Consider the following 13,360-nt stretch of genomic DNA (forward strand, 5'->3'; position numbering starts at 1 on the left):
TCCACGTACCTCGAGTGCTGTGACGACGTGGCCCGGCACTCATCAGCAGCTCGCCCACCAGCTTTCCTCCCAAATCCCAATCATCTTCTTCACTCACCCCTCAACACTGTCACGCACCAGCACCAACCTTGTAGAGCACTCTGCTTCGCGCAGACCTGCAAAAAAGGATCCAATTATCCAATCTAAAGTGTACTAGATGGATAGATCATAGATTCCTATACTATCATACCCATTGTGCAAAGGAATTCCTTGTGCAAAAGGAGAATGAAGAAAGATACAGTTTGAGGTAGATGGATTCCTATCATTGCCGCGGCACAAAAGAAATGGGGAAAAAAAAAGATCCATCCGACTTTTATCCTTCTACTTCTACAATGGATAAACAAAAACTTTGCAGGGAGAGAAAGGAAAAATAAAAGAATATAAAAAGGTTGGCTGACCTGACCCGACCTGGCCTGGCCTCCAATGGTGAGAGCCCCCGTACGTGCGCCGGGCGAGGAGATCCAGCAAGATCGCCATGGCGCTAAAAGAAACAGTATGATACAACCTGCATGGCACAGCGAGCACTACTGCATTTGATTATTGCAAGCGCCACATCCTTCATCATCGATGCACTCCTTTTCGATCATCACAAATTATATCCATCAACAACTCAACATATTCGCACCAGCACTACTAGTATATTTGCAGTACATGATTGCTGCTAGTTTATCCAGCTGATGATACTTGTGACAGGATTAAGAATTCGGAGTGGAGTTGATCAAATCTACTGCTCCCCAAAGGCCATATCCCCGGGAGCCGATCCTTGCACCCCACGACCTGGACCGCCTGCGTTCGAGGAGGCGGTGCCGAGGTCAACGCCTGTCCCTCCCCGGCTCCGGCTACGGCTCCGGCGGCCGGCCACCGCGCCGATCCCCAGGCGGCGCGACACGAGCGGAGCGGCCGTTGAGCTCAGCTCAGCTCACCTCAGCTGCTGGGAGTAAAGAACGGGCACTAGCAGAAGCAGGCTCATGGGCAGTGGATAAAACAAAGCGTGGACGATGCACACGGAAAGAAATGGCGGTGCCCTGGCTTGGCTTCTCCTTTGTGGGGACCTGCATCAAAATGGGAGCAGGGTTAGAGAGAATCCAAAGGTGGCTTGCATGTGCCCTGTGATCCTGATGCAAACAAGAGTATCTTCTTGCACTCCAAAGAGAAAAATAAAATAAAATAAAAGAAACAGGTACTACCTTGTGTGCACTAATTGAACAAGCTTGGCACCAACTGGGAAGGAATTATGCAGTGGGCCATCGTGATTAGCCTGTGCAGAGACTACTAGAGATGCTCTTTGAAATCTTTTTTTTTTTTGCTTCCAAAGAAGTGAAATTAAGGTAGCAAAGGAGCAGAGCAAGGATGCTTTTATATCTGTCAGCTGGTGCTCCTAAGTATTTATTTACTTATAAAGGCCTAGTTTTTGGATAACAAATGCTTGATTATTCTACTGTTTCTTTCTTGCCTAAGGCAAGGATAACTATGGAAAAATTTAACAAAGCAACCCAAAATTTCGCTCCGCTCGAAAAGAATTACATACCTCATTATGCACTTAGTTTCAAATTAGAAAATTACGAGAAAAAAACCTGAAATTCGACTGGAATTTTGCATCGGTCAGCTGCCAAACTCTTCCAGAAATGAACCACCAGCTTTATTTCAGAACTATCACTTCCTCGCGGATCCATCCTTGTGCAGCAGCTTACTTTAAACAGGAAGATCAATGGATTTGAGTGGAACATCTTGACCTGAATTGGCACATGCTTTTAAGAGATTTCCACATCTGGTTCCTAAAAAGACATAGATCCACATGTCAGCAGCACGATGCATTGATACCAACAACTCAATCACACCAGCTTCATGTTCAGCAACACGATGCATAAAACATGCACAGACGGATGTGCCGGAGCTTCTATGGAAAGGCAGCTCAAAACTGCCCCTTTCTCACTTTGCCTCACTCCTTCCACCCCTCTTCTTTTTTGCGGTTTTTAAGTTCAAAGCAGGCGACAAAGCAAAGCGAATTACTAGGAGGCCGGGGAGGAAAAAGGGAGGACAGGACAAGGATCACAAGGCCCAACACCAGGAAATTTCCCATGAATCTAGGCGGCATCTTTTCGATTTGTTTGGTTTCTTTTCGTTGGGAGCTTCAAATTGTATGGTTTCGAGCTGTCCATGTTAGGGAGCCCACAAAAGGAAAATGCCAAGGTTTTTGCTGGGCCCAGCATGTGTCTGTGAATATTCGTTGCCTAGTGTTTGCCGTTCTGTGACTGTGTGTGCCACAGTGCAGCGTCAGGTTTTTCCTTCCCAGTGCTGCTGCTAAGAGCATGATGATAAATCCTCTGGCTAGTTACTTTCAGGACCCCAATTTGTGCTGTGCCCACAGGTAAATCCTGAATTCCTGGTAGAGTGACAGTCTGCTGTCTGCACAGACAACACAAACTGTAAATTCAGAACTCTGAGAACTTTCTGCATAGAAGTTCTATTTGCAAATAATTATCTATTTCCTAAAATAGTTCTTTCAAGTTCTACTTTGACCTAGTTTTGGACACAACTACTCCCTCCCAACACAGATGTATGTATTGTACTGAAAATTGAACTAATTTTCCTGTCTGTGAAACTACTGATCAGGGAAGTAATAATTAAGATACCAGTTGTGGGTAATGTCAATGAAGTGTGTTGTCAATATGTATCTCAATTCTCAACTGTTCAGGATTGATGGTTATATACTATACCCAAGTCAGATAAACGCCTGACAAAACAAGATAATGTAAGAGAACTCTGCAAGGATCATTAACTTCATTGTTCCCCACTAAAAGAAGAGTTAAATGTTCAGACATTTCTCCTTTTTCCTTTAACTGAACTTTACTTGTGGAGCTTTGTTTCAAGAAATAAAATATGATGCGCATAAAAACTGTGCAAATATTTTGAAAGACAGAAAATGGAAGAAGGAATCAAGGGAAGCAAATTACATGATGGCAGGAAACTAGGGAAAAAGGGAGAATTGCATGTTGTTCTTCAGTGAAGCAGATGAGAAAGCCATGTTTTAAAAATACTTTAGACCTTCAACCATAATATATTGACAATATATGGCTTGTATGCATAATATGCATAACCGACATGAGAAAACCATGGGAAAAAAATTAGTTAAACAGCAAAAACTATTTAAGCTGAATTGGCCAATATGATATGTTGAATTAACAAACATAGCTTTTGAAGAATTTCTGGGGTTCTCAAATTGATTAAACTTCAAGTTCGGAAAAAGGCCATAATTTTCCTAAATGTCAACACTTTGAAAATTCTAGTGCTCTCAAATTGAATCAAACATGACGTTCGTTAAGAATAATTCCTAGGTAACAACACTAGACAGCCTCTAGCATTCTCAAATTCAGTCAAACTTGACATTCGGAAAAAAAAGGCAATTGTCTTTCTCCAAATTTTAATAAATTGATTCACATCAAAGGCTGAATGTTACATATTTCTATCTCCACTATACTATCTACTGAGGTATGTAGTGCCCCTTTTATACTGAAGATAACCATTGAGGTATAAACAACATTGTGGCAGAATATTCAAAAAGCAATCACATATTCAGCACACCACTTGTATAACAAATAGAGTCAATATAGTTCCAGTACCAGATAATGTTTACCTGCAAATACTAGTCTGCTTCGCTTGATAAAAACATTGGTTGGGGCAAGGAGCTTTGCCTTCCGAAGAAACTCAGCAGTTAGCCTACCAAACTGAAGTTTTATTCCCTCAGAGCTGACTACTGGGATGCATTAGTCAACTGAAACCTGGCTTCTTCAATTAAGCTCTGCCCTGGAGCCTTATTCACACTCATTGTCCTCATCAGTCTCCTCACCTCCCCTGCCTCCTCCCACCGTTCTGTTTCTGCATAAAGATTGGCTAACAGCACATAGTTCCCCGAGTTCCATGGTTCAAGATTGATAAGCTCTTTCAGAGCCACCTCAGCAATGCCCAGACCAGAGTGGGCGCGGCATGCACTTAACAGTGCTCCCCATATTGCGGCATTAGGCTTCATTGGCATACCTTGAATCAGTGCATGTGCCTCCTCCAGAAGGCCAGACCTTGCAAGCAAATCCACCATACACCCGTAGTGCTCAATTGCTGGCTCAATGCCATGTTCCGATAAAATGCTCTGGAAGATCTCCCGTCCAACTTCCACTGCCCCAGCATGCGCACAGCACCCAAGCACCCCCAAGAATGTCACAGAATTAGGCTCAATTCTTTGCTTCTGCATCTCTTGGAACAGCTCAATTCCGTCAATTCCATGCCCATTCAGTGAGAATCCAGCGATCATGGTGTTCCAGCTCACCACGCTCCGCTTCTGCATCCCCTCGAACACCTCCCTTGCGCTGGCAATATCACCGCACTTGCAGTACATGTCCACCACCGCATTTGCAACATGCACTGTACTTTCCAACAGCCCAGTCTTCCTCGCATACTCATGTGCCCACCTCCCTGCCCCAACATTTCCCGTCCTCCCACAGGCTGGGAGTGCCGCCGCCAAGGTCCCATCATCCGGTGCCACCTCCCCCTCTCCGACCATCCCCTCGAAAAACCACACCGCCATGTCATCTCGTCCGCACCGTGCACACCCGGCGATCATAAGGTTCCAAGAAACCACGCTCCTCCTGGATCGCCTGTACCGCTGCATTTCATCAAGCAGGTGACGCGCGGCGCGGATGTCCCTGACCTTGAGGCACGCCGTGATGAGAGTGTTGTAGGCGACGGTGCATCTGTTCTTTTGGGGGATTTCGTCAAACAAGACGCGGACGTGCGGCAAAGGGTATGGCTTGAGGAGCGCGAGGGAGATAGCGTGGTGGGAGAGGAAGCCGAGGCGGAGGAGCAGCGAGTGGAGCGCGGAGAGGAGCGGCAAGGAGGAGGCGCAGCCGAGGAGGGGCAGGAAGCTGAGGCGGTCCGGCGCGTGGAGGCGGCGGAGGGTGGAGAGGAGGCGGAAGGCGTCGGCCGGCGAGGAGGACGAGGAGAGGGCCTTGACGGCGGCGTTGAGGAGCGTGAGCGGGGGCGGGGGCTCGGGAGGGAGGAGGCGGAGGAGGGGAAGCGCGGGCGGCGGCGGGGAGGAGAGGAGGATCAGCGCCGCGAGGGAGTGGTGGTGCGGCGACGGCGGGGAGGCGGGGAGCGCGCGGCGGACGGCGAACGCGAGGAGCTCGAGCGGGCGGGCGCGCGCGCTGGGGCAGTGGTGGAGGAGGTGCAGCAGGCGCCGTTCCGCCGTGCGGGGATGCCACCCGTCGGGCGTGGTGATGGAGGAGGAGAAGGACGGCGAGGGCGACGGATCGCCGGCGGTTGGCAGCATCGGCGACGGCGAGATGGTTGGAGATGGCCGTTTCAGTTGCGCGGGCGTTCCGCTGGGGGGATCGTGCAGGTGTTTTTGGTTGTGTAATGGGCCGTGGCGCGAAAGGCCGACTGCATCTGGCCCATAGTGCGTGGGCTCACCTCGTCGTGCATCATGGAAGGGCCACCTCCTTCACTTACATGTGGGGCCATTATCACACTCTACCTGCGGGACCCAGATGTCGGTCACCCCTGTCGTTACTGGCATTCCGCACATCCACATCTCTCGCAAACCATTCTGGCTGCTGCCTGAGACAATCAAAGCAAGAGGTTTTCTACTGACAAATTTCAAAATGAAACGAACTGCCTTCATTCTGTACATTATTGAAATTCATCATATCATCTCAAGGACCAAGATTCTTACATACAGAACTTTTCTTCTCCACAGAAACCTAAGCTCAGAGTTCGTGGTCACCATCTAGCAGCAGCAGATTCAGAGCATGTGAAAGCCCTCAGTGGCTCAGTCAGAGAGTCACAAGTCGAGCTTGCTGGAGAGGTACCAAGAGTGCATGGCCAGGCTGCCGAAGGACAAGATATTGGCCAGCGACGATAGGCCGTGGATCATCCCGAACTTGCGGTTCATCGCCGCTAGGGCTGGGCTCCTCTTCGCCGTCTCCACGTTCTTGGAGTATCCAACCTCGGAGCCAATGCCGAGGTCCTTCTCCATCTTGTGCCTCTTCATCATCATCTGCATGACCAGATCAATTTGATCAGCAGAGGGTGAAAATGACAGTAGACAGTAATGTTCCGCCAACTGAAGTACAATGCGCATTCTTTGTTTCTTAAGTTCACAAGCAAATGAACAAGGCACGTTCTTTTGCTTTTTTAAGTTTAAGGTCCCCTACCATACTCAAATAACAGAACTATGTTGTCATTGTCGATTTTAGCAATCAAGATATCTCATTTCTCAAGTTTGCTCTCTAAAACAACAGTGGAGTAATGATCAATACAATGCAAAGCTGAACAATCAGAACTGACAAACAATCAGATGAATGCTCAGAAGGTTCTTGAACTGAATTGTAACTCCCTACTGTGCTGCGTGTTGCACGGTACGTGATGCCACCAGGTGCTTGAATTAACCGGTGCATTGAACGCTACTTAAAGTCCTGACCTTTGTAATGCAAATATGGACTGGGTTATGTCCCCAGAATTCTAAAAAAAAATATTCAAAAGGTTCATATACACAACCAGATATATATCCTTGTTTTGTCGAATTACCAAATTGACTGCCTTCCCATAACATTTTATCCACAGTTATGCTTCTATTGGAGCTAGATTTTTGCCTCCAGATGCTAGATTGCTAACTATTCATGGACTAAATTCCGCTTTTATGCTATGTGTATTGATTCTTGAAGATAACACAAAGAAGAAAGCATTATTTTCCTGAGAGCTTTGCAAGGGATAGTACTCAGAAATTGCACCTATATAACCTAATAACCATATAAATATACATCGAAGTAACTTCCTTTTGCTTCACACACCTCAACTACCATCAACATAGTAAATCTCAAAGTTGCATATAGAAAGTGTAAGACATGCATTCACGAGACCTGACATTATCACATAACCAAAATATAGTTCTGTGGACATTCTGTGTTACTAGCATTTGCATAAAAAGCTGAAGGCCATGAACAAAGTATTTCACCTCAACAGTCATAGGCGTGAAGACCAGAAGGTTTGACAGGTTACAGCCAAGGGCTGAAAGAAGGAATCCAAGCTGGTAGCGCTCGATGGTTGACGCTGTCTTCCAGGGATGCAGGTATGCAAATGCTGCCACAGATATCACTGAACACGCTGATATTAACATGAAGTACGCAGGGAACATTTTCCCCTGAAGACTCCCAAATTGGTGCCTCGGCAAGTACCTTAAGAATCAAAAATATTTTATCAAAACATTAGTTTATACTATGTTCTGAAGAGAATAATCCACCCACACACACGCAGCTCTCCTGCGTTGTTTGAGAAGAAATAATCCACCCACACAGTGGGACATCCACAGATGGTGCTATTGTAAGAACAATATATGGTAGGCTTTACTTTTTCAGTGGACTGTTCTGTTCTCTTTTGAAAAATCGATTAGTTTGTTCTCAGTACAAGTGTACAACTAGGTAATGTGTACACTATAAAAACAAAATGGAAGTATACTTAAACACCTGCGTAAAAGACATTGCTTTCTAGACCCTAAGGATGCACCAAACATATTATAACTCTAAAATACATAAGCAACAAACAGACGAACAGCCCCACCTGCATGCAAAATTGCAGCACTGTCTAACAGAACTTTCAGAAATGTTTCATGAGAAAATGTTGACTGAATTCAACACAATATCCACAAGCTTACATCCAATTTTTCATGAGAAATCTAGCACCTAAGAGCTCTCTCAATACAGCATAAAATTACTCCAGCTATCCCAATTCATGATTTTTGGGGTCCTTGTCCTTCCCAACAGATCTTCAAGGTGCAATAATCACTAAAGCGACTTTTCAGGAGTCAGGATGACAAATATTTACCAAACTATGATGGTGATCCAGTCGATTCATGATGATCGAAGACCTATGCAATTAAAATTCGCATGATTCTAACTTCTAAGGACAGATTTATGTGGATTGTCATCGCACACGCCTAATCACAAATTCAGTATGGTGAAGACCTACTCGTTGTCCTCAGAATTCTTCCTGGAATGGTGAAAGTGAAACTGGATTTGAATATGAATGCTACTGACAGCAGCCGCATGCCCGCAAATCAATTTTTGCGTCCATTGGAAACATTCAGGCTCGGGTGAATTGGTAAGGAAGACAGAATCTCTGTCGCTCGTCTCCAACCTTTCGATTTGGGGATGGTGCGAGTGCTGCGGCCAGACGGCGGGTGTTGACGCGAGGTTCGGAGAACGAGACGATGCGGGGGAGGGAGGGAGAGAGCGCACAACGTGGCCGCGGAGAGGACGACGACGTCTCCGGCCGGCAGAAGCCATCGCCGCCGCTGTAGAGATGTTTTAGAGATAACCCCCTAAAATGGATCGCGATCCGAATATTTCCAAATCAACCCCTATTATTTTACATTTAGCCCCCTAATTTGGATCGCGATCAGTAATATATTTGGATCGCGACTATTAATCGCGATCCGAATATTTGCGAATAGGCCCCTCGTCGGGTCCCGACGCTCGCCGGCGGCGGGCTGAGGGAGGGGCGGCGGCTCCGGCCGGTCAACGGCGGCGGCGACGAGGTGCTCTGACCCTCCCGAAACGAAGCGACCCCACCCAAAGCCTCAGCGAACGAATGGAGCGGCGGTGTCGCTTGCTTACTTGAACATGACGATGCCGCCGATGAAGGTGACCCAGAGCCCGGCGCCCCACGCGGTGGCAAAGGCGAGGAGGTGGACCAGCCTCGCTGCCGCAGCGGTTCCTCCGCCGTCGCTGGAGCCACTGAGGCGCAGCGCGTCGGGCGCGAAGAGGACCCCAGCGGCCAGGAACGACACCGCCGTCAGGAACCGTGCCGCCCAACCCATCGCAGCCTTGGAGCTTGCCTCGGGGCTAGCTGCCGCGGCGCTGGGAGTCGTCGAGAGCGGGGAGGTGGAAGAAGACGGTGGAGAAGACTCGTGCAGTTGTGCGCGGGGAACTGAATGGAATGGGAGACGGCAGCTTGAGCTCTGAAGTCTGAAGCGAAGACTTGGTGAAAAGTTGAGATGATGAACGGCCGGCCGGCTCCGACGACGACGACCCAGGAACCTTCTGGAAAAGATTATGCTCGTTCCTCTCTCGAAAAAAATATAAGAAATGATTTTCTCTCTCACACACATTCTCTCTGCTTCTGCGTGTTCGATTTTTTTAGGGGGGAAAAAAAACTTTTCAGACTTAGTTTGAGACGTCCCATTGCGCCATTATCTATTCAGGTGGCTGTTGTCATGCTTGGACAATTCATCTTCTTCGTTTTGAAACTTCACAAATCACAAGGGGGAATTTGACTTCAGGCTTCTCTGAAATTTGTTCCAAATCCATGGGCTTGAAGATATTCAGACTTGGACAGCAGAGACTCTCTTGGTAGAAGCAAGATCCTGCTTTCTACAGCAAATTCAGTGGGCAGTAGGGCCAAGACGAAGGAAGGAATGGCTCATGGTTTTGGACCACCAGGCAAGAGAAACCAATGTTCAGGAATACAGACCAGACTCGACATCCCTGGACATTTTTTTTCTCTCCAGATAGTAGGAAGTCTAAAAAGTTGCAGAAGCTCTTTTCTCATTTCTTCAGACTCAGGATCAGATTAGAACATGAGCTTAGAGACCAATTTTCTATCTGCATTACTGGACTAAACTATCTGCCTTGTAAAAGCTCATGATTGCCAGAGACATTTCACATTTCCTATAGACAAGTTTCAAAACGAGACGAACTGCCTCTATTCTGTACATTATTAGAGTTATTAATCATATCATCCCAAGGACAAAGGTTCTCACAGAACTTCTGTTTTCCTCCACAAAATCCTAGGCTAAGTTGAGAATCCGTAGGTCACCAGCTAACACTCTAACAGCAGCAAGCTTCAGAGCATGGCAAAGCCCTCAGTCAGACAGTCATAGCCTTACAGGTTGAGCTTGCTGGAGAGGTACCAGGAGTGCATGGCCAGGCTGCCGAATGACATGAGGCTGGCCAGCGACGACACCACGTGTATCATCCTGAACTTCCGGTTCATTGCAACCAGGGCGGGGCTCCTCTCCGCCAACTCTTTGTTCTTGGAGTGTCCGACCTCGCTGCCCATGCCGAAGTCCTTCTCCAGTTTGTACCTCTTCATCATCATCTGGGTGAAAGAGAACAATTCGATAGGCATAAGTGAAAATGACAGTATACAAACTACAAAGGGTAGTGCTCAACCAATCAAAGTACAAGCCTGCAAGGCACAATTCTTTTTTCTAAAAAAAAAATGTATAACCCCTATCCTACTCAAATAGCAGAACATTGTCATTTGTCGATTTCAGATACGCAGCCAGGCATTTATCCTTGTTTTGTCAAATTAACTGCCTTCCAACAAGTTTTATCCACAACTATGCTTCTAACTTCTAGCCAAGCTAAATTGTCACCTCCAGATTCTAGATTGCTAACTATTCATGGACTAAATTCTGCTTTAAGCTATCTGTATAAATTCTTGAAAACAAAATAAAGAACAAGTCAATAAATTTGTCGCGGCGAACCAACGCGGCGAACGAAGTGGCGGCGTCGCCTGCTTACTGTCGGCTCCGTTGACCTTGCAGAAACACAGGCATATTTCTGCTCTCTCTACATTCTCAAAAAAAGAAATCCGCCATTTTTTAGGTTGACTAATTTTGCGTGGACAAATCTGACCTTTTTAAGGCCAGATTTCTCAAAACTTCAAGAGGAAACAATTTGCATTTAGCAATGAAGGAAGGAACATGAGCTGAGTGAAGAAGATGTTCAGACTTGGAGAGCAGAGAGACTCTTTTGCAAACAAACAAGACCATGCTTTCTGCAGGAGAAAGAAGGAACATTGTTTCGAAATAACAAATAAAAAAAAGTCAAAGGAAGGAGCAGAACATGGTTTTGGACCTCCAGACAAGAGAAATCTGTGTTCAGGGTTGCAAGCATACCAATATACCAGTCAGTACGAGAGTCGCAGAAGCTCTTGTCCAGACGTTTGTCGTAGACATTTCCAGTAAATCTTACTGCATAAATCTTTTCATCAGAAAACATTGGTAGTGAGGAAGAAACGACATTCTTCTGCGTTCCTTCCAGTTTCGTTTGCAATCATTTCAACAATTTTTCAGTAATCCGGTGCCTTCTCTAACTTTTGAGATCTCCATCTCCACCATTGCAGAGACGGAAGCACCGTGGCAATCGCAATCCAAAACGACACAGATTATTCAGACACGCGCTCTGAATCCTCCTACGCTTCCTTGCGTTTCGTTCTATACTCCACCGAGCTGCTCGACACCGAGCGTTACCGTGTGCGTGAGCTCACCGATCATGAGGCTCTGCTCGCCGACGGGGATCCGCCGCACGCCGTCACGGTCCGCCACGCTCATCCCCTCGCACACGTCCACGCCCATCTCTACCCGCGCCACGCCGCCCACCGCCACGTGCACCTTCTCGAACGCCACCAGCTGCCTCGCCGGCGCGCCGGGAGCGGAAGGCGGCGAGTGGTAGACGAGCACGGTGTGCGCGCCGTCCCGGTCGCCGGCGTTCCTCACGTCGACGTGCACCGGGACGGTCAGGCCCTCGCACCGCGCGTGCGCCACGTGCACGGCGCCGGCGGAGCGCGTCGCGTTGGGGAAGGACGACGACGCGGCGGCGGCGGACGCGTGGCCGCCGGTGAGCTGCACGGTGAGCTTCTCCGGCGCGTGCGCCAGCGAGTGCGTGAACTGGGTGTAGCTGAGCCCGTGGCCGAACGGGAGGATCGTGGGGCCCGTGTAGAAGCGGTAGGTCCGGCTGGGGTACCCGCTCGCCAGGTTGGCGCGCATCGCCATGTTCGTCATCGGCGCCTTCCGCAGGTAGTCCTCAGGGTACCATGTCACCGGGAGCTTCCCGCCTGCAAACAAATTTGAATTGAAATCTCAAATTCGCCTCCTTTTCATGCTGCGAGATTTGCAGTTTATTTAAAATTTGTGACTAAAGGGGTGTTTGGATACCAGGTGCTAAACTTTAGACGTGTCCTATCGGATGTTTGATGCTAATTAGGAGGATTAAACATGAGCTAATTATAAAACTAATTGCAGAACCCCTGGGCTAATTCGTGAGACGAATCTATTAAGGCTAATTAATCCATCGTTAGCAAATGGTTACTGTAGCATCATATTGTCAAATTATGGACTCATTAAGCTTAATAGATTCGTCTCACGAATTAGACTCCATCTGTGTAATTAGTTTTGTAATTAGACTATGTCGTTGTCAAGAATCACAGGTCAAAACTACGGCAAGTAATTTGTTTTCTATGTGCGTAAAGCTCGGATGGTTGCACGAGAGGACACGGGGTGTATACTGGTTCGGGCAGGAATAGCCTTACGTCCAGTGTGGGAGGCTGCTCGTGTTACTCGTGCAGAGTTTGCAGTAGGGGTTACAAACGGGCGAGAGAGGGAAGCTGGTCCCAAATCTCTGTGGGTGTGTACTGATGCTCGTGTAGGAGAGTTGTGAGACGGGGGTTGTTTTTGTTCGCTTGAGAGCCGTCCCTCTCTCGGGCTCCCTAGTCCTCCTTTTATAGCGTAAGGAGGACACAGGAGTTACAATCGAGCCAGGAGTAAAGGAAGTAAAAAAGGTAAGTAGGGAAGTAAAAGCGCATGGGGAAGGTCCGAAGAGAGATGGTTGTCGTTGGGCCCTTCTGATGACCCAGCGGTCGCCCACTGCAGCCGCGTATGCGAGACGTGCGTGGCGGCCGACCACTAGCTGTACGAGTTGATGATGACGATTGGCCGTTGTAACTGTGCACGTTGCGGATGATAGGCGACCGCTGTTGCCATGCGTGCTGACCGGGAGGTGCGGCCATGACGCCCCTGATGTCAGGCCGAGCGGGAAACCGAGCGGCGCACACTGCTACATGGGCGAGAGTGCCCTATGACGAATGCCACAGGGGAGGGTTAGGGTGGTGCAACTGTTGCCCCGTGCAATCATGGCAGCACTGCGCCGCCCGAAAACTCCAGTGGGTCACGTCGAGGAAGACGGACGCCTCTCCGTGTGTCAGAGTCGTGTCCCGGTCAAGCGCGCCCCATCGTTGGCATTTATGGCGAGATTGGTGGGGACCCACAAGATCTGCGTCCTCGTTTGCGGATCCGCGCACGTCCTAGGGCGAGGCGAAACTCTGTCCTGTGGGTCCGGATGTGTCCGACCCTTTGCACCCGGAGTCGGGCGAGGTGGAGCCATATGACGAGGGGTCGGGCGCGTCCGACTCCTTGCGCCCGGGGTCCGGCCAAGCCGGCGGAGGTCACTGTTGCCGGAGGTGGGCCCAGACCCTTATGATCGTTGTTTAAGGA

General features: G+C 48.4%; 2 protein-coding genes across 3 annotated transcripts; both read right to left on the reverse strand.

Annotated features, from left to right (window-relative positions):
• Positions 1-607: 607 nt before the first annotated feature.
• LOC117833466 (pentatricopeptide repeat-containing protein At1g09190) lies at positions 608-5,570 on the reverse strand. 2 transcript variants are annotated; one of them, XM_034712969.2, is made up of 3 exons: positions 3,674-5,570; positions 1,614-1,814; positions 608-1,091 (listed from the first exon to the last, which is right to left on the reverse strand). In XM_034712969.2, the coding sequence occupies exon 1, from the start codon at positions 5,357-5,359 to the stop codon at positions 3,791-3,793; it is 1,569 nt and encodes a 522-aa protein (XP_034568860.2). In that variant the 5' UTR covers positions 5,360-5,570; the 3' UTR covers positions 608-1,091; positions 1,614-1,814; positions 3,674-3,790. The 2 variants fall into 2 exon arrangements, with proteins under 2 accessions (XP_034568860.2, XP_072151708.1); XM_072295607.1 differs by having other exon boundaries at positions 1,614-2,445.
• Positions 5,571-5,691: 121 nt separating this feature from the next.
• Positions 5,692-9,150, reverse strand: LOC117833465 (uncharacterized). Its single transcript, XM_034712968.2, has 3 exons — positions 8,700-9,150; positions 7,043-7,262; positions 5,692-6,085 (listed from the first exon to the last, which is right to left on the reverse strand). The coding sequence occupies exons 1-3, from the start codon at positions 8,900-8,902 to the stop codon at positions 5,870-5,872; spliced, it is 639 nt and encodes a 212-aa protein (XP_034568859.1). The 5' UTR covers positions 8,903-9,150; the 3' UTR covers positions 5,692-5,869.
• Between the last annotated feature and the right edge of the window lie 4,210 nt (positions 9,151-13,360).

Source organism: Setaria viridis, chromosome 8 (assembly GCF_005286985.2).
Source record: "Setaria viridis chromosome 8, Setaria_viridis_v4.0, whole genome shotgun sequence".
NCBI classification, from domain to species: Eukaryota; Viridiplantae; Streptophyta; class Magnoliopsida; order Poales; family Poaceae; genus Setaria; species Setaria viridis.

Excerpts from the sequence above, each read along its gene's own strand:
- LOC117833465 (XM_034712968.2), bottom strand. The coding sequence starts at position 8,902 with ATGGGTTGGGCGGCACGGTTCCTGACGGCGGTGTCGTTCCTGGCCGCT. Across the intron at positions 7,263-8,699 it reads GGCGGCATCGTCATGTTCAA|GTACTTGCCGAGGCACCAAT; the intron begins GTAAGCAAGCGA and ends TTGATTCTTAAG. Across the intron at positions 6,086-7,042 it reads TCACGCCTATGACTGTTGAG|ATGATGATGAAGAGGCACAA; the intron begins GTGAAATACTTT and ends CTGGTCATGCAG.
- LOC117833466 (XM_034712969.2), bottom strand. The coding sequence starts at position 5,359 with ATGCTGCCAACCGCCGGCGATCCGTCGCCCTCGCCGTCCTTCTCCTCC.